General features: G+C 38.7%; 1 protein-coding gene across 4 annotated transcripts in view; it reads left to right on the top strand.

Annotated features, from left to right (window-relative positions):
* The window catches only part of RBBP8 (RB binding protein 8, endonuclease), a 32,153-nt gene extending 17,918 nt beyond the window's left edge, over positions 1-14,235 (top strand). For 3 of the 4 annotated variants that reach the window (XM_081918071.1, XM_081918072.1, XM_081918069.1), the window contains 8 exons: positions 29-155; positions 610-701; positions 1,532-1,646; positions 3,466-3,636; positions 4,168-4,237; positions 5,112-5,208; positions 8,997-12,088; positions 12,315-14,235. In XM_081918071.1, coding sequence (XP_081774197.1) covers positions 29-155; positions 610-701; positions 1,532-1,646; positions 3,466-3,636; positions 4,168-4,237; positions 5,112-5,208; positions 8,997-9,155 — 831 coding nt within the window. In that variant the 3' untranslated portion in view covers positions 9,156-12,088; positions 12,315-14,235. Of the gene's footprint in view, positions 1-28; positions 156-609; positions 702-1,531; positions 1,647-3,465; positions 3,637-4,167; positions 4,238-5,111; positions 5,209-8,996; positions 12,089-12,295 lie in introns of all 4 variants that reach the window. The other variant, XM_081918070.1, reaches the window with a different exon arrangement.
* The last annotated feature ends 2,823 nt before the right edge of the window (positions 14,236-17,058 follow it).

Here is a 17,058-nt window from a genome sequence, read left to right as displayed (position 1 = left end):
GTTTTTAACATTGTAATTGTGTTGGTAGGCTGCTGGTGTCCATAAACCAACAAACAAGAGGATAAGGTTACAAACTGCAGTAGGTGAGCCAGCATCTGTGCTTCAACCAAATCCTTGCAGAGTGAAAAAAGCCGCAAATCTGCACAAGGAACAAGGTACCTTGTAACTCATTGTATTATTGAAATATCAGAACATTGGTGTTCTTTGTCTTGCCCTTTTATTGGCGTTACCATCATCTAACAGCGATCCTGCATACCCATTAAGGACAGATCTGTAGTGAGTGTCTGCTGCATCCATAATCCTGTCAACTTGCTTCAGCCAGGGCAAAAGGGGTGGATTTCCGCAAGGTTTTTGCCTCAGTCAGCCTTAAAACAAAAAGCCACCCTTCTATTGACAGTAATGAAAAGGAAAATAGGGGTGCCAATTCCAGGGCTGTCACACTTTTTCAACGATCTTGAGGATACCTTTGAAAATTTGCCCTTTTATAACAGTTGAGGTCTGGAATAGTCACTATTTGTCTTGGGGTTTTTTTGATCTGCATATCCTTAGAATTCTAAGACTTTTAGAACATTCATTTCTTTTACAAATTAATTCTCTCTTCTTTTGAAGATAATTCACCCTTGGAAAATGTGCAGTGGAGCATAGACCCAGGAGCAGACCTTTCCCAATACAAAATGGATGTTACTCTGATAGATGCAAAAGTAAGCAATCTTATAGTATGACTATTACTAAGCTCCCAGAACAAACCAAAATATTATTTATGGCTATTAACCTGTTGTGCTTTACTCAAAATAAAGCAAGACTAGAATGGTTCCTATTTGAAGTAATGTTAGTTTCAGAAACGATAGAAAAATGTAAACTTAGTTCCTGGTCTTGCAAACGCTTAGAAAGCCAATTTGGATATGCAGTTTCTGAGTTTCTCTTGTATAATTCTACCAGCTTGGGAAGGCAAGTGGAAATTGTTTATTCATAGAAAGATAATTCATTAAGAAAAAGATACTCAGATTTTCTTGAGTCTTACTCAGGAAAGTTTGCCTGCATCTCACAGAGGGAGTATTATATATTTCATTGAAAGAGAGGCTCATTCAGTTTTGTTTTGGTTTTTTAAAAATACTAATGACTTTGGTGGGTTGCTTCCTCAAATGTTCATTTGCTAACATGAAACTGAGTTAGTACATTTGCTTGCGTCATTTATGTGATAGATCCTCAATGTTTGGAAGTTTATAGACTAGTTTTGGAGAATGATTTGAAGAATATTTTCAGGCCTGGTGAATCATGGGAGATGCTGAGGTTTAGATCAGAGATCTCTCAGATTACATGTTACACAGCTTGCAAGTGATAACACTACTAAATGAATATGTGTGATCTACCCCTCCAAAGGATTCTTGCAGAATCTTAAAATGTGATCCACAGTCTGAACACTTTTTTGTTCCTGGTATTTGCTCTGGTATAGAAGTTTAAAATATGTATTTGATTGTAATATCCTTAAAAAATTGTTACATAATTGTTTTGTGACTCTGTTGCCTAAAAGGAAGGGATCCAAACAAGAACTGAAGCAGAGACTGTAGACATGGACTATACATATGTCAGTGATAGTATTCTAGTAAGAATGAAAAATCAAGAACATAAAGAAGTAAACAGTTCAAGTAAGTTATTTTTGTTTGTTTTAATAACACAAGTGAAAAACTGAATATAACAATTACAAGCTCCTTTGCATATAAGGATGTATGGCACACACACATGGCTCCCCCATGTACCAAGATGACTTCCCTGGTTAGCATTTAAGAAGGGATGATGGAAAATACATGAACAGTCCATCAGTTCACTGGAAAGATAAAGAGAATAAGCCCCACGCCAACAATGCACAGCTTAGAGAATGAGGACAATAGAACAATTGGCTGGGTCCAGAGGTTCAAAATGCTTATGTTTGACTTGAAAATAAGCCGTGTATTTTTTCCATGCTTTATAGCCTTATAACTCTCCCATAAGGAACCATAGTCATTATTATAGTCTTCTGGACCCGGCAATGTTGTAAACTATGGCCTGGTGTACTGTATGTTTCTTGAGCTTTGTCTAACTTGGTAGCTGTGTCAAAACAAAAAAAATTCCTTCCAGTAGCACCTTAAAGACCAACTAAGTTAGTTCTTGGTATGAGCTTTCGTGTGCATGCACACTTCTTCAGATACACTGAAACAGAAGTTTCCAGACCCTTCTATATAGTGAGAAGGTGAGGAGGGGTATTACTCAGAAGGGTAATTACCCCTCCCCACCTTCTCACTATATAGAAGGGTCTGGAAACTTCTGTTTCAGTGTATCTGAAGAAGTGTGCATGCACACGAAAGCTCATACCAAGAACTAACTTAGTTGGTCTTTAAGGTGCTACTGGAAGGAATTTTTTTTGTTTTGACTATGGCAGACCAACACGGCTACCTATCTGTAATTGGTAGCTGTGTGTCTTTTATGGAGGTGAATTATATGACTAGAGTCCTTAAAAGTCTGGTAGCTTCTCAAGTGTACTGCTGTAATGTACTATATGCTCAGTTATCCTGGAAGACAGTTCAGAAACTACAACAGGCCTGGAATGTGGTAGCTTGTCTACTTTTCAGAGGTAATAACCAGTACATATAACCTTGCTTCTTTTTTATTTTCACTTGTGAATAGTTCATTTCAGGGTAGAGTTCAACATGCTAGACTTGCCCTATCAAAGCCTTTAAATACTTGGATCTGGGATAACTAAGGTCCACTTAATTATTCAGGTGCCACCACTATCGATGATAACTAAAAACTGGGGCTTCTGTAAAAGTTTTTAGTGAGTTGGGGTTAAGAGAATTCTAAAAATTGTGGGTGCTCTTACCTTTAAAGTTGAGATGCTTTAAGATATTTCTTATTTATTTAGTTTGCAAAAACAAAGCAAACCCACACACAATAAAACACCTTTACCCTGCTCTGTGCAGCCTTTTGGCATTCTTGAGATGGAATGCCCCAGTCAGAATGTTGCAGTGAAGCCTGCCAGGCTGCTGAGGGCAGCAAAGTCGCAGCCTAAACTGGCAGCAAGATTATAAAAAAAGAAAGAAAAGCCCTCAGCCAGTTCATATTAAAAGGTAATACTCCCCCATACCCTGCAGGTTCTTAAGAAACTTATTTGTTACAGTTATTTATACCCCACCTCTTAGGATACAAATTTGAACAATGCCAAGAAAGAAGATAAAAAATTGTCATTATTCTCTTTCTATATTCTAGTATCTACCAGAAATTCCCAAGAAGCTATTTAAGTCATGGGTTGGTCCATCTTTCTAATACAGATAATCAAGATGGCATGCCTTAAGTTAATAAATAACAAAGCTAGTTATAGAACCTGATTGGTTTTATTCATCTGCTACTAAATATTCAAGTAGATCATGCTGCTTTTTAGCTCAAGGTGTCAAGAATAATGCTAGTAATAATTGTTGCTCACATTTGTCGAAGGAGAGAAAAGAAGAAACGACACCTTTGCAGAAATATTTGATCGGACATCATATGAAGAATATGAATCCTATCTAGAAGATGACAATGTCCTAGGATGTAACAATAGGGAGTCTTGTCAGGAGAAAGAGGAAGAAAAGAAGGAAATGTCAACAGTAAAGAAAAGCCTACACAGTATGTATTTGTTTTTAGACTTATAATTCACTGCAAACATTGGGTGAGGATGAGTTACAGCTTTATTTTCAATGCACATAGGATTTCAACCATGGCTAGTGCTGCCAGCGGAACCTTAGTTAGGAGAGCTGTTTGTGAGTGGTCTTCCACTAATGGGATGTTCCTGCTGCTAGAAGTAGGTGACAGTTCTCCGCTGTCTCCTCTTCCCTTGAAAATCTGCCCCAGATGTTTGAGGGACCCTCCCAAAGCAGCTTGAGGCAGCATAGGGGGTTGCAGAAGGAAGGGAAGCCTATCAAAAAGTCTGCACCACCCATGGACTCTAGCAGGAATGTCTACTGGATCCCAGTTCCCTCTAAGGAGAAGGAGCCCTACCATTCAAGGAGGGCTAATTAGAAACCAAGTCATTATCTTTTAAAAGATCTAGGTGTTCAAGGGAAATTATCATTGTTTTCAAGTACTGAGAAATCTATATTGTAGTTGGCTGTGACCAAGTTCGTTTCCTTAAATTGATGATGTGTTCTGTATTTTCAGGGCATGGAGACAAACAAGATAAAACCAAACAGAAGGCTTTTGTGGAATCGTACTATAAAAGTGATGAAAGGTACATACCATATGCTTGTGAAAATCATCTTTAAGTCAACCAGACTTCTTCTGTATTAAAAAAAAGATTATTCACTTGTTTTTCTTCAAGTAATTACATGGCAGAACTGGGACGTCATAGTTTGAAAAAGATCAAGTAAACTTTGAGAAGAGTCATAAAGAATGTAAATTGGGTGTAAAAATGCACTGCTTTATTTTAGCTGATGGTAGATTAAACATATACCTGTTTCCAGTTTGTGGAGAATGAAGGAGATGAAAAACATAGGGATATATCTTCCATTACTGTCAGTTATATCAACATGGGATCCTTACTGTTCCTTCCAAGCCTTTCTGTCCATTGTCTTGTTCAGCACCTTTTAAAGATGAACAGAGATTAACAGTAACAGCATTTAGTGGATTGCACTGATAAATTGTGCCTTTGCCCATTATACCTAAAATAATACTGTGGTCAAATCCTTTTGAAGTGAACATGATTTGAATGACAATTATGGTGGCCATCTATTCTTAACTCTCATTGGTTATATAAACATTAAAAAGCAGTAAACATAAAAAGTAGCAAAATATTCAGATGTACAATATTTAAGTTAGCTGCCACAACAGTTATAGATACCATTTTAAGTATGTTTTATAATTAATCATAAAGTAACAGCAAAACTGAAATTGTTAAAGCAACTTGATGAAACATTAAACCAACATAGTTGTCTTGAATAGTTTTAAGTTGTAAAATTGTTTATAATAACGTGCTTTAATGCTGTAATTCACCCTGGGACCTTAGGGTAAAAGACAGGTAATAAATAAGTAAATTATAGTTTTCTTATGCATAAAATAATACCTGCAACCTTGTTTAGATCTAGCAATTTCTGTTTACTTTCCAGAAGGAACACTGTATTAGATTTTCCTCACATTGAGGTGGTCCGTAAAAAAGAGGAAAGGAAAAAATTACCTGGACACACTTGTAAGGAGTGTGAAATAGTAAGTTAATTATTTTTCCTTGATATCATGAACCTCATTCTGCTTTTTCAATAGAATAATTTAGGTATCTCATGAATTTCATATACAGAGACATATATCTGTAGCATAGCTGATGAAATCGTGCAGAGTGCATTTAACCAAGGCATGCATGGCCCTTATTTTTGAATATTTTGACTAAAATATGTATTGGGAAGAAAGGGAAATAACAGAGTGCAATAAAGACTCCTGATTTCGAACAGTGCAAAAATAGACTATAGATTAAAACTGAAAATGGCTGTGAAATCTCTTGGACACTTCTATAGGTGATTAGGGTCTCCTGCAACTTGAGATTTACAGTTTTTAACTCATGCTTCCGAGGATCCCCTGACGTCAGAAGTTGCTATTTGTATGCGGTGAGGGCTGCAGTTGGAAGAGAGCCCTAGACACTCCCTGCATAGTTTTAGGATCTCCCCCCCCCCATTTTTTTTTAAAAATCCATACTAAGATTGAAATTGACCATTTATCATCACAAGGGAATAATACATATGAATAATTTATACACTGCTTTTCTACTTTAAGCATTTCTCCCCAATCTTAAGTTATTGCATCAAATAACTTGATACAAATTACATCTAATTATGCTGTAAGCAGAGTGGATAAAAATCAATGATTTTTTTATTTTTTAAATGGATTTTTAAATTTAAATCAGGTTTTTTTTATTTAAATCAGTTTTTTTTAATCGGATTTTAAAAATAAAATGCTTTTGGAGGAAAAGTCTTTCTAAATATAGTTTTCTGTTTAAGTTACATTATAGTCCAAAGGCTATTCATCAGGAAATAAGGATTTGTTTAAAGTTTTTCATGTGTGCTAAAACTCAGTCTAAGGTGTTTATATAATCACATCAGTTAACAAACATGGATACATATGCTATAATGTTATTGTTTTAGTTAAATAAATTGTTTAAATTGTTATTAAGGAAATGATTATTTTTCTCCTTCCAATAAAGTACAGCAAAAAAGTTGTCCAAATATAAACAATAATTTCATAATTATCTATGTATTTCTGATAGTATAACCAAATCAGTAATTTTTGATGTATCTGTAAAAACTACTCTGAAAATTTATTATTCCAAAAATGAAACCTTCCTCTGGTTGTAAATATTAAGAGGATGCTAGCAAGGTTGAACCTTTCTGTAAAAATGATTTAAATCAAGCCTTATTGACTAGTGATTTAAACCAATTTGATTTAAATCAAATCCACTCTGGCTGGAAGAACACATGTAATTCATTCATTAATGTATTCTACAATTTGTTGGGGTACATAGATGAGTCTTATACTATGTAAGAGATTCCATTTATTGTTTTTAACTTGTATTTTTAACCATCTTTCTTAACTATTCTTCCCATTTTTTTAAAAACACACACCCAACTGTATGTTTCTGAAATTAAATATTTAAAAATAAGGAGCTTAATGCAAACTTAATAAAAACTTTGCGATACCTTTCTGTATTGCACATAGCTTAATCTATAGCCTACTGTGAAGCTTAATTTTGTTCCAAAATATGTGAAATCCAGAAGCCTAGAATAATAAGAAAGGGACATAAAAGCAGCTCTGTGTCTTGTGCCAAGAGCTGTGTGTGAACAATTTTAATTTCCTGTCTCTGCACAGTGCAAGACTTCTCTTTAAGAACTTGTCTCTTGTTAGATTTTGGTGAGTTACTCATAGTAGTGACTATGAGATTGGAAACACATGGGGAATATTTTTTATAATGAAGAAATGTTAAGAATAAAGGAAGAATTTTAAAACACTTATAGAAAGAGGCTTTTAATATAAGCAATCCAAGCAAACTATTTTCACAAAGGCAGGTGAATTTCAGCGGTAGCCTTGCACCAAAATAATGGGGTGTGAGGCAGAAGCATAGAATTTGTAGAGTTAGAAGGGACCACGAGGGTCATTTAGTCCAACCCCCTGCAATGCAGGAATCTTTTGCCCAACATGGGACTCAAACCTATGACCCTGAGATTAAGAGTCTCATGCTCTACCAACTGAGCTATCATATGGGTTGACTACATTCAGTATTTTGTACAGCCAATATGATAGTGCTTTGTGTTGTTTGGTTAAAAAAAAAATCCTGTCCAAAAGGCACCTTTTTTTTGTACACTAAACTTCATAAATGAAATAAAATCCTAAGAAAAGAATGCAGGGCACTGTGGAACTCTGCCTAAACCCTTTCCTGGGATTTTTTTTTTTTTAATAGATGTTAGGTTCCTCTGCTTTCCTCTTTTCTTTGTTGATGGAAGTAGGGAAAACTTAGGGAATGGCCTTAAGGCCCACCATTGCCACAGCAGAAAATCTTAGGTCTGAGAGAGACTTTCAGCTGAATGTGTGAACTGACTCCATGGATAAGCACTGCATGGGAGGTGATGTGAATGTGTTGTATGTGGTGTTTGTTTTGCCCATGCATTTCATCCCTTCAGTCACCAGAACTCGAATGTGTAAACCAGCCTTTAAAATCCCACACGTTTTCTAAGCACCGCTGTTCAGAAACTGATATTTTCTACTCACTGCCTACATGATATGCCCCTTTTGGCATTATATATTAGACCCTTTTTATGATTCCTCAGTGTTTGGAATTTGCAAGCTGTCAGATTTCTAGTTCAACTGAAGCAAGAATTTAGCTTTAAGAAAGAGATTTCTGAATACATATAGACAATGTGGTCCTGCACAATATCTGTATTATACAGTTCTGACAGGGACCATGGATTGAAGCACAGCATATTATCTTAGTAAACGCAAAGGGGATTAAATGTACTCCCCCTTGAAGTATTCTGGAGCCTCCTTAGAGAGCCTTTATATGTGAGTTTGTAACTGCTATTCAGTTCAGTGGGAAGATACTGCACATTGTTTTCGGAACCTTAGAACTGTCAAACTGCAAAGAAGCTAAAGGTCGCCTAGACTCAGTACCCTGAAACAGGAAAAACACACCTGATCTAAAATAAATAAGAATCTGGCAACAGACATCCCATTCTAAGGGAACATTAATATATAGTGGCACCTCAGGTTACATATGCTTCAGGTTACATACGCTTCAGGTTACAGACTCCGCTAACCCAGAAATAGTACCTCAGGTTAAGAACTTTGCTTCAGGATGAGAACAGAAATTGTGTTACAGCGGCAGCAGGAGGCCCCATTAGCTAAAGTGGTGCTTCAGGTTAAGAACAATCATTTTCAGGTTAAGAACAGACCTCCGGAACGAATTAAGTACTTAACCCAAGGTACCACTGTATTATCCTGTTAGAATCAGATTAGACATGAGGTGAAATGGGGAGCAGGAAGGATGAGAGTAACACTGCACCACTGTCAGGCCGGAATTGGTGAAATATGCTCAAACCATCTTGCCCCAGTGAGCAGACTGGCTGCTGAATTCTGCACCAGCTGAAATTTCCAGACACTCACCCAGCATCACCCTCTGTAAACTACCATCCAAGCAGGGTCGGAACCACCCATTCCTAACTCAGGCAGCCACTCCAGAAGGATACCATGGTTGATGGTATCAGATGCTGCTGAGAGGTCAAGGATAATTAATAGGGACACATTTCCCTGTCTCTCTTCTGAGAGAAGTCATCAACCAAAGCAGTCATCAACCAAAGCAGTTTCTGTTCCAGACCCTGGCCTAAACCTTGCTTGAAATGGAGCTAGAAAACCACTTTCCTTCTAGAGTGCCTGGGGAGATAAGTAATGGAAACTTTTTTGGGTATTCTGGTTCAGGAGTTATTTCTTAATACTGAGTTTCTGCAATATCTCTTTAGTACTATGCAGATTTTCCAGAAGAGGAGAGGGAAAAGAAGTTAGCTGCCTGTTCAAGGCATCGGTCTCGCTATGTTCCTCCTGATACACCAGAAAATTTCTGGGAAGTTGGATTCCCATCCACCCAGATGTGTGTTCAAAGAGGCAAGTATGTGAAATAGTGGCTTAAAAGGTGGTACAGTCAACTAACAGACACAGATCTGTCTTCTTCATATTCAGACTTGATTGTTGAGGTCTTCTGATTGAGCTGTTTTGGTGGTCGCCTAGACCCCTGAGGTTCAGCTGGCCTTTTCCAGGGGCCAAGTTTTTATTGTGGCAGACACTACTCTGTGGAACTCCTTGCCACAAGTTTGCTAATCCTTGTTAATACAGGTTTGGCAGGCATGACCATTTTTAGATATATTTTTAAAACTGTGTGATTATGACAGGACTTTAAAACCTGAGATTCTTTGCCAACCAGCTCAAACTGCTGCGTTTGATGTTTTTATTGTAATACTGTGTTTTTAGTCTGTATACTGCCTTGAGATAGTTTATATGAACGTGCAGTTCGCAAATATTAAAATAAATGTTTCATCAGCCAATTGGGTTGTACTGAACATTACAGGAATCTGCAGTACCAGCCTACAGAACTACCACTGGGGGGAAACTGGGCCAGATTCAACTAAGTACTTGCACTAGTAGGAGCCCATACAAGGGCTCCTGTTAGCACAAAGGGGCTTTCCCCCCTCCCCTGCCCATGTATGTCAAAATTGGCTTTGAGAGGGTTGGGAGAAAAACCAGAACAGCACAAGGGAGGGAGGAGAGAGGTCATTCCATTGGACAAGCAGAAATGCTTGCATTGGTGGAACATGTTTTAGTGTGACGTTGAATTCCTCCCACTATTTTTACATTTATTAAAGTATTTCAAATACTTAACAAAGTGTTCCCTTTACTTAGCTACCCACCTGTCTGATAACAGAACTTAGGATTGTTGATGTTTCAGAATGAGAAACAATGGCTGCATTGCACTTCATGGTAAACCAGTTACTAGTTTGCTATGAACACATAGACAACACCTGCTTGGCTCCTTCCTGGCACTAAACAATGATGCCTGGCTTAGTGTTAAATCTGAACTGGAGATCATGGTTTGATTTGTTTCAGTCAAACCACAGTGTGAAGGAAGGGTTTGTTCTTTGCTTCCTGCTTTCTGTTTGGTTTGCATAAGCCAAATGGTTTAAATGTAATGCTAAGTCAGGGATTTTGTAGTTTTTTGTTCACACTATGGGGGCAATGAAACAGGAGCCATCTGTGCATCTGTCGTAAACAGTTAATCATGGTTTACCATGATGTGCAAATGTGACCAGCGTGAAATAGTTTGGTGGGGAAAAGAAAAAGAAACCCAGCACATAAATATTCAAGAAAAAATATGTTTTGTATAGTTTACCACTGTATATGTAATCAGAAGTAGTATTCATTGGTGGAATCCTCCTTATATCAGTTTCTAGTTGCTGCAGTACACGCATTCTTTATCTGAATGCAATCCAGGCATTAAATGATCCCCCAGTAGATTAGTGCTATACTGCTTTCATATGCAGGAAGCCATGAAAAAAACTATAGCAATCCCATTTCCTTTTAAAGAGTATCTAGAGATCATCAGCTTCCTCATAAAATACCTCTTGTTTAGTTTAGAGTTTTCATGCCAGAAGCCTTTCAAGCACAAAGTTACTCTTAGTTATTTAGAATGCCATTATTTAAGTGGGGGTACTTGAGAAAAGCGCCTAACTTTTTTCACTCTGCACTGCCAGTGGCACTTCACAGCAAGGAACAACTTAATTGAACTAACATTTTTATGCAAGAAGATGGAACAGCAGGGAGCCAATTTGTCCTGTATCTGGAGCTCAGGTCACCTGTTTTACTAGCAGGAAGACTAGACAAGACTCAGGCGTTACTCGTTTGGGACATGTAGAGTCTTTCCTGTTCTGTACAAGGGATGCCATGTCCAACATAGGGACCTGGCAAAGCCCAGACCTCCCACAAACTTTCTGCAGAGAACTGCCTGTGCCAGTTGGCTCACTTGGATTTTGCTAATAGGGGAAACTGAATCCATGTTCAATATACCCCATGTTCAAACCCTAAGACAAGCAAGATTTCATCATCAGGTGTATAACCAGCATTGTGCCCAGTGTGTCAAACTATTGCTCAAAAGAAACATTTCTTATAAATAAAGCTAGGACAGCTTGTATGACATAGGTATGTACCAGATAATTGCCGTGGCTGGGGTGTTATGGAAACTTAAACTAGGACTGCTAAAATAAATGGGAGCGTGGCCATTTATTTCAGTGGATTGTGCTGGTATTCTTTTTGCAATATCATTCATGTCTCATGAGAGTTCATCAGTGTTTTAAATGTATTAGTTGTGCACCCTGTTAAATATTTATACATACATTCATTAATCTTTATAATAATAGCAAGTGATAATATTTTCAGTTTATTTAGCACTTTTCCTAAGTGCTGGAAGTACATCACAAACATACTTTCAGAAATATTTACTTGGTAGACTCAATATTATTATCTCCCTATTGCAGACACAGGCCTGAGTTGAAGTGATAGTAACTTGTGTCGCCCAATCAGTCCATTACTGTGATGAAAAATAAACCAGGGACACCTCCACTCTAAGCTTATTTTTGTAACCTCTATAGTATGCTAGCAAATTGTTTCCCTGTTTCAACATAGAAAGTTACCCTTACATCTAGAACTATAAGCTGTGCCACAAAAGTGGCTAAGAAGCTTAAAACGCCAAATAACACTGTTTCCTGCTTGTATGGTATGCTGACCACAATAGTTTGGTTGCAGTAGTTCCACAGGAATACGCTTCCTAATCACTCCTGGCTGAAATCCAATATACTTATTTGTAATCCTGGATCAGAAGCTTATTTCAAGTACAAACTTTTAAAAGAAATGTATTATAACCAGATAAATTGTTAAGAGCGCAAATAATTTCACAAATTTGTGAGTCGAGGCCCCGCTTTGTGATGAAATAAGACACATGGACACAAGCATTTTAGGTTAATGGGCTAAAAAAGGCCACAACTTTATTGGTTACAGAATGTGAGAGGTACAGTGGTACCTCGGGTTACATACGCTTCAGGTTACAGACTCCGCTAACCCAGAAATATTACCTCGGGTTAAGAACTTTGCTTCAGGATGAGAACAGAAATTGTGCTCTGGCGGCACAGCAGCAGGAGGAGGCCCCATTAGCTAAAGTGGTGCTTCAGGTTAAGAACAGTTTCAGGTTAAGTATGGACCTCCAGAACGAATTAAGTACCACTGTATTGGCTTAGGCATTGGATCTGAACAGACTATACTTGACTCCTGCCCGCTCTGCAGGGAGTAACATGAGGGTTAACAATCTGTAGGAAGAGCTTGTTGATGCAAATAAACTGGAAGCTTTCCCCTAGAGTCAGCGGAGAGTCATGCCATGGCCCTGGCCAGCACCTGGGCATCAGACAGGAACCGCAACCGCCAGATTCCTTTAACAGAATACCCTTCAGGGGGAGGGGAGGTGATGGCCACAGCCTCCCCTCCAATACACAACGCATTTTCCAATGCCTAACCACCAAACCTTACAAAGTTCTGACGATTTGCTATGAGGTAGACAAAAGACCAAGTAGCTGGTGCCAATCTGCCAAGTGGAAAAAATTTCTACCAGGCCCCTTGGACAACCAAGGCGACCAATCGAAGTCCATAGCAAGGTCAGGTGCAGAAGCAAAACCTAGAGGGAGGGCAGGCAGGTGATCCAAGGAAGCCAGAACAATAAGGCAGCGCTCGTGTGCCCGTGGCCATTTTTAAACAGCTAAACCATGCCTCTCAGCCAGCCAGATCGGCTGGCTAGGGTGCGTGACACGGGCACAGGACTCCAGTAACACAGGGGCTTAGCCACGCCCCCTGCAAGTGCGGGAAGCGTTTCTGCTCACAACACCTCCCCTTGGGAAAGAGGAGAGTCTTTATCAGAGACAATGGACAGATTCTTTCCATTTTATGTGTATGAATCCTGAAATGAGAAACTTCAGTAACATTGAACTTACTTTCAAAATAGTTCTTAAACTTTAAAAAAAACCTTTTCAACAGAATCATATAATTGCAGAATTGTAAAGTTGGAAGGGACCACAAGGGTCATCTAGTCCAACCCCCTGCGGTGCAGGAATCTTTCACCCAAAATGTGGCTTGAACCCACAACCCTGAGATTAAGAGTCTTAGGCTGTACCAACCAAGCTAATATTTGTCCACTATTTTTTAGGAAATGGTAATGATTACAGTGGTACCTCGGGTGACAGATGCTTCAGGTTATGGATGCTTCAGGTTACAGACTCCGCTAACCCAGAAAGAGTACCTCGGGTTAAGAACTTTGCTTCAGGATGAGAACAGAAATTCCGCTCTGGCAGCAGCAGGAGGCCCCATTTGCCAAAGTACCTCAGGTTTAGAACGGTTTGAGGTTACGAACAGACCTCCGGAACGAATTAAGTTCTTAACCCGAGGTACCACTTTATATTGCTTCTAACATTAGACTTTTCGTATGGACACTTTTTTACAATTTTTAATATAAAAAAAATTAAAGCCACTTAACACTGAAATAAGCAGGAATTTCTCCCCGCTCAGTTTGATAGTGCTTTCTCTTGCCCAAATCATGTGTTGAAATTTCGTTGTGTCTTTTTTTTTTAGGTTACATAAAAGAGGACCTTGCTCCCTGCCAGCGTCCTAAGAGAAGACAGCCTTATAATGTGATGTTTTCTCCAAAAGGCAAGGAACAAAAAACATAACTTGAGGAATAATATTTTACAAATTGAGAAATACTTTTGTTTGTCTCCATAAATATTTAAAGTCAGTGAAAAAATAAATCCATCTGAAAATCATGGTACCTAAACACAACTATTTAATGTACATATATTTTGGGTTTTGTATATATGTTTGTGTCTTGTCCTGATTTTGCACCTTGTAGTTTGGAGGACCTGTTTTCTGTTCCTTTGGAGTCTGCAGTTCATCTCCCTACTGGCTACATTTATATGGTGTAAGTTGGTGTCACTTTTGGGGGCCAAGCACATTGCAGCTGCTAACTTCAGGTCTAGGAGATTCCTGTGAACTTTAGTTGGAACTTTAGAGGGTGCTTCCATGTTGCACTGGATAACTTAAATAATTTGTAACCACTTTCCTTTTGTAATAATTTTTGGAAAAAAATCTAATAAAAATGGATTTTCTTAACTATGACTCTTCCTACCTGCTCTTTCCCAAATCTTTTATTTTGGGTTTAAATACTTATTTGTCCAACAGATGCGTTGACACTCATAATTTAGCAGTTGTATTATTAATCGCCAAACGTTTCCCACCCTTGTATGGCATGGGCATAAAAGGGAGGAGCAAAGGAAGTTGAGAGCCTTCCCATTTGCGCAGTGAGAACAAGCCATAGTTTAGCTTACCAGGATGTGCAGACCACACCAAGCCACTTGAGAAAAAGGATCACTTACATAGGACAAAACTCAACTACTGGGAACTTTGAAATACAATGATTTTTCATGCTGTTCAAAGCTATTAAATGCAGTGTTCCCCTTATCAACACCTGAATAAAATGCAAAATCAGGCTGCTAACATAATTATTAAATCATTACCACTAAAAAAAGTATTCTAACTACTATTCATACTATCTATCCAATTATTTTGTGCTAAAGGTGGGAGATTCATTTAAAATACACCTCCATCTATATTTTCGTGTTCCAACCTTTGGCTCCTTTGTTAATTTTTTAAGTGTAGCATGTGCTACACTTATGCTATCCTCTGCAGGTTGTTCTTCCTACAAAGTATCTCTAGATGCTTCTTAAAGCTGCAATCTTCTGCCTCAGTGAACAAAGTGGGCATTGCCTTCAAGTAAACATGTATGAGGTCTCCTGCCCAGGTAGCATATAAATCAGAATAGAAGGACTATGAAGAGTTGAGCCTGAAAATATTTTCAGTGGGTATTTGCAGTAACAGAAATGCATCACAGGACTGCATGTGAGATCAGTAAATTGTTGCACCAAATTAATGACAATCAAGATTGCTTCCTCCCCTCAGTGTTTTATCAATGTTCATGATCTGCTGTGGTAACATAGGGGAGGGGAAAGATCCTGGAACTGCATGATCACAATTCTGGAACTGATTTTTTTTTTTTGGGGGGGGGTGTTGCTAATCATTTCAGCCGTTTATTTTCTCGGGTCGCTATAGACAATCTGGCTGTAAAAGTGCCACTATTGTTTTTGGACCACAGATTTGCTCCTTCAAAATCCCCCTGCTTACACCAGAACTCAGAAGAAATGCAGTGCAGAACAAATTCATGAAGAAATGAGGCTGGGGAAATTGGGAGGGGGAGAGCAAACTAACGAAGCCATTTCTTCATGTATAGTGTAGCATGGTGGACATCTTTGAGAGTGGCAGCCATAGGGTTTTTAAAAATTATATATATATATGATAATGCTGCTGATACCATGTGCTCCATGATAGTGAGAAAAGTTCTAGAACCCTTCTCCCATAGGAGGAGAGCAAAGAGTCAGTAATAAAAACTACTCTAAGAATGACTTGACCCTCTGTCCTAAACCAAACCACTAAATTATTTACATTAGTTTACAAGTAACCTGAACTAGATAACTGACACCATGGATTACAGTACCTAAGAGGTGTAATTACTCTGGAAGTTCTCTTTCCACTCTGGAAAGAAAGGAACAAATTGAACTTGGCTTCCCAAGTCTGATTCTGAAGGACGCAAGTTCATTTGAATGTTCACCCCAGGATATTCTGGGGGAAATACTTTTACAGCAGACAGAAATTAAAAGGTGAACTCACTTCCTTCAGAATCAGACAAAGTATCCACATCATACCTTTAAAGTGTTTAAAGCATTATCATACCACTTTTAACTGTTATGGTCCCCCCCCCCCGCCGCCAAATATTTACAGCACCCTTAACAGACTAAAGTTCCCAGTATTCTTCGGGGAAAGTCGTAGAAGTTAAAATAGTATAAGAGTGCCTTAAATATATGTGTGGGTATGAAAGATAGCTCTGCTTGCTGTTATCTGTGGAAATCTGCACAAGGTTGAAATTGTCACATTAAAGCTCCCCTCCTTTTTTTTTTGTCTGACACTGCATGAAACTCACAAAGAAGCACTTTTTTTCTTGGTGTGGTATTAAGTTAAGTAGATACCTAGTTGTACAGCACTTCCTTGTGAGGGTTGAGAACTGGCTACAGTATATGGGGGGGGGGGTGGAATCCCATTGAGAGAACTGCGGTATTCATTTAGAAATGGTAGCCTGAGATTGTTTTGTAAAGATAGCCTTTATTGAAATATTTGTTTGAAATACTGTTCATGAGCTAGACAGCTAGTAATCCCTTGTTGTTTTTGCCTATGTTGCTGACATCGGTTTGGCTTCAGAGAGGTCTAGATGCATCCTTGCTACAGTATTCCTTTTCCAAGGCAAGTTTGCTAAAGAGGGGGGTGACCTTGGTGGCGTGGGGACTGACAGGGACAACAGGGCTGGGGGTGATACACAGGCTGTCCTGCGTTCTGTGCTAGCTTGCTCCCTTCAGATGTGCTGTCCCACTGCCCGAGTCAAAGGAATATTCACTTGTGCTAGCAGACTGAATTCAGAATGTGAAGAGTCTGGCAAACTTCACTGAGTTATCAAAAGGTGGGCTGAACAGCAAGACTGCTGAAAATAACACTGTCAGGAGACTGTCCTTGGGTTAAGCAGCCAGACAGCAGGTCAAGCCAGGCTTCCAACAGAATGAAACTACTACTGCAGCTAGATCATAATGAACATGCTTTCCCCCCCCCCTTTTTTAAAAAACAGCCTGAAGGAAATAAATTTTGCTCCACCAAGTTGCTAAGCAACAGCCACCAGAAGGTGCAACCAGAGGATAGCAGTTCTTGGTATTGCAGCACCTAGTGGCTTTAAAACACTGGACCGGTTAACCCTTAACTTTCACTTGTTGGAATGGTCCCCTGACATTACTATTCCAACAAACCGCCAGCCCATGTTTTACACCTTGTGGTATCCCTTTGTTC

This window comes from Podarcis melisellensis (assembly GCF_964234715.1).
Source record: "Podarcis melisellensis genome assembly, chromosome: 7".
Classification (NCBI taxonomy): Eukaryota; Metazoa; Chordata; class Lepidosauria; order Squamata; family Lacertidae; genus Podarcis; species Podarcis melisellensis.
This window is presented reverse-complemented; position numbering and strand designations above follow the sequence as displayed.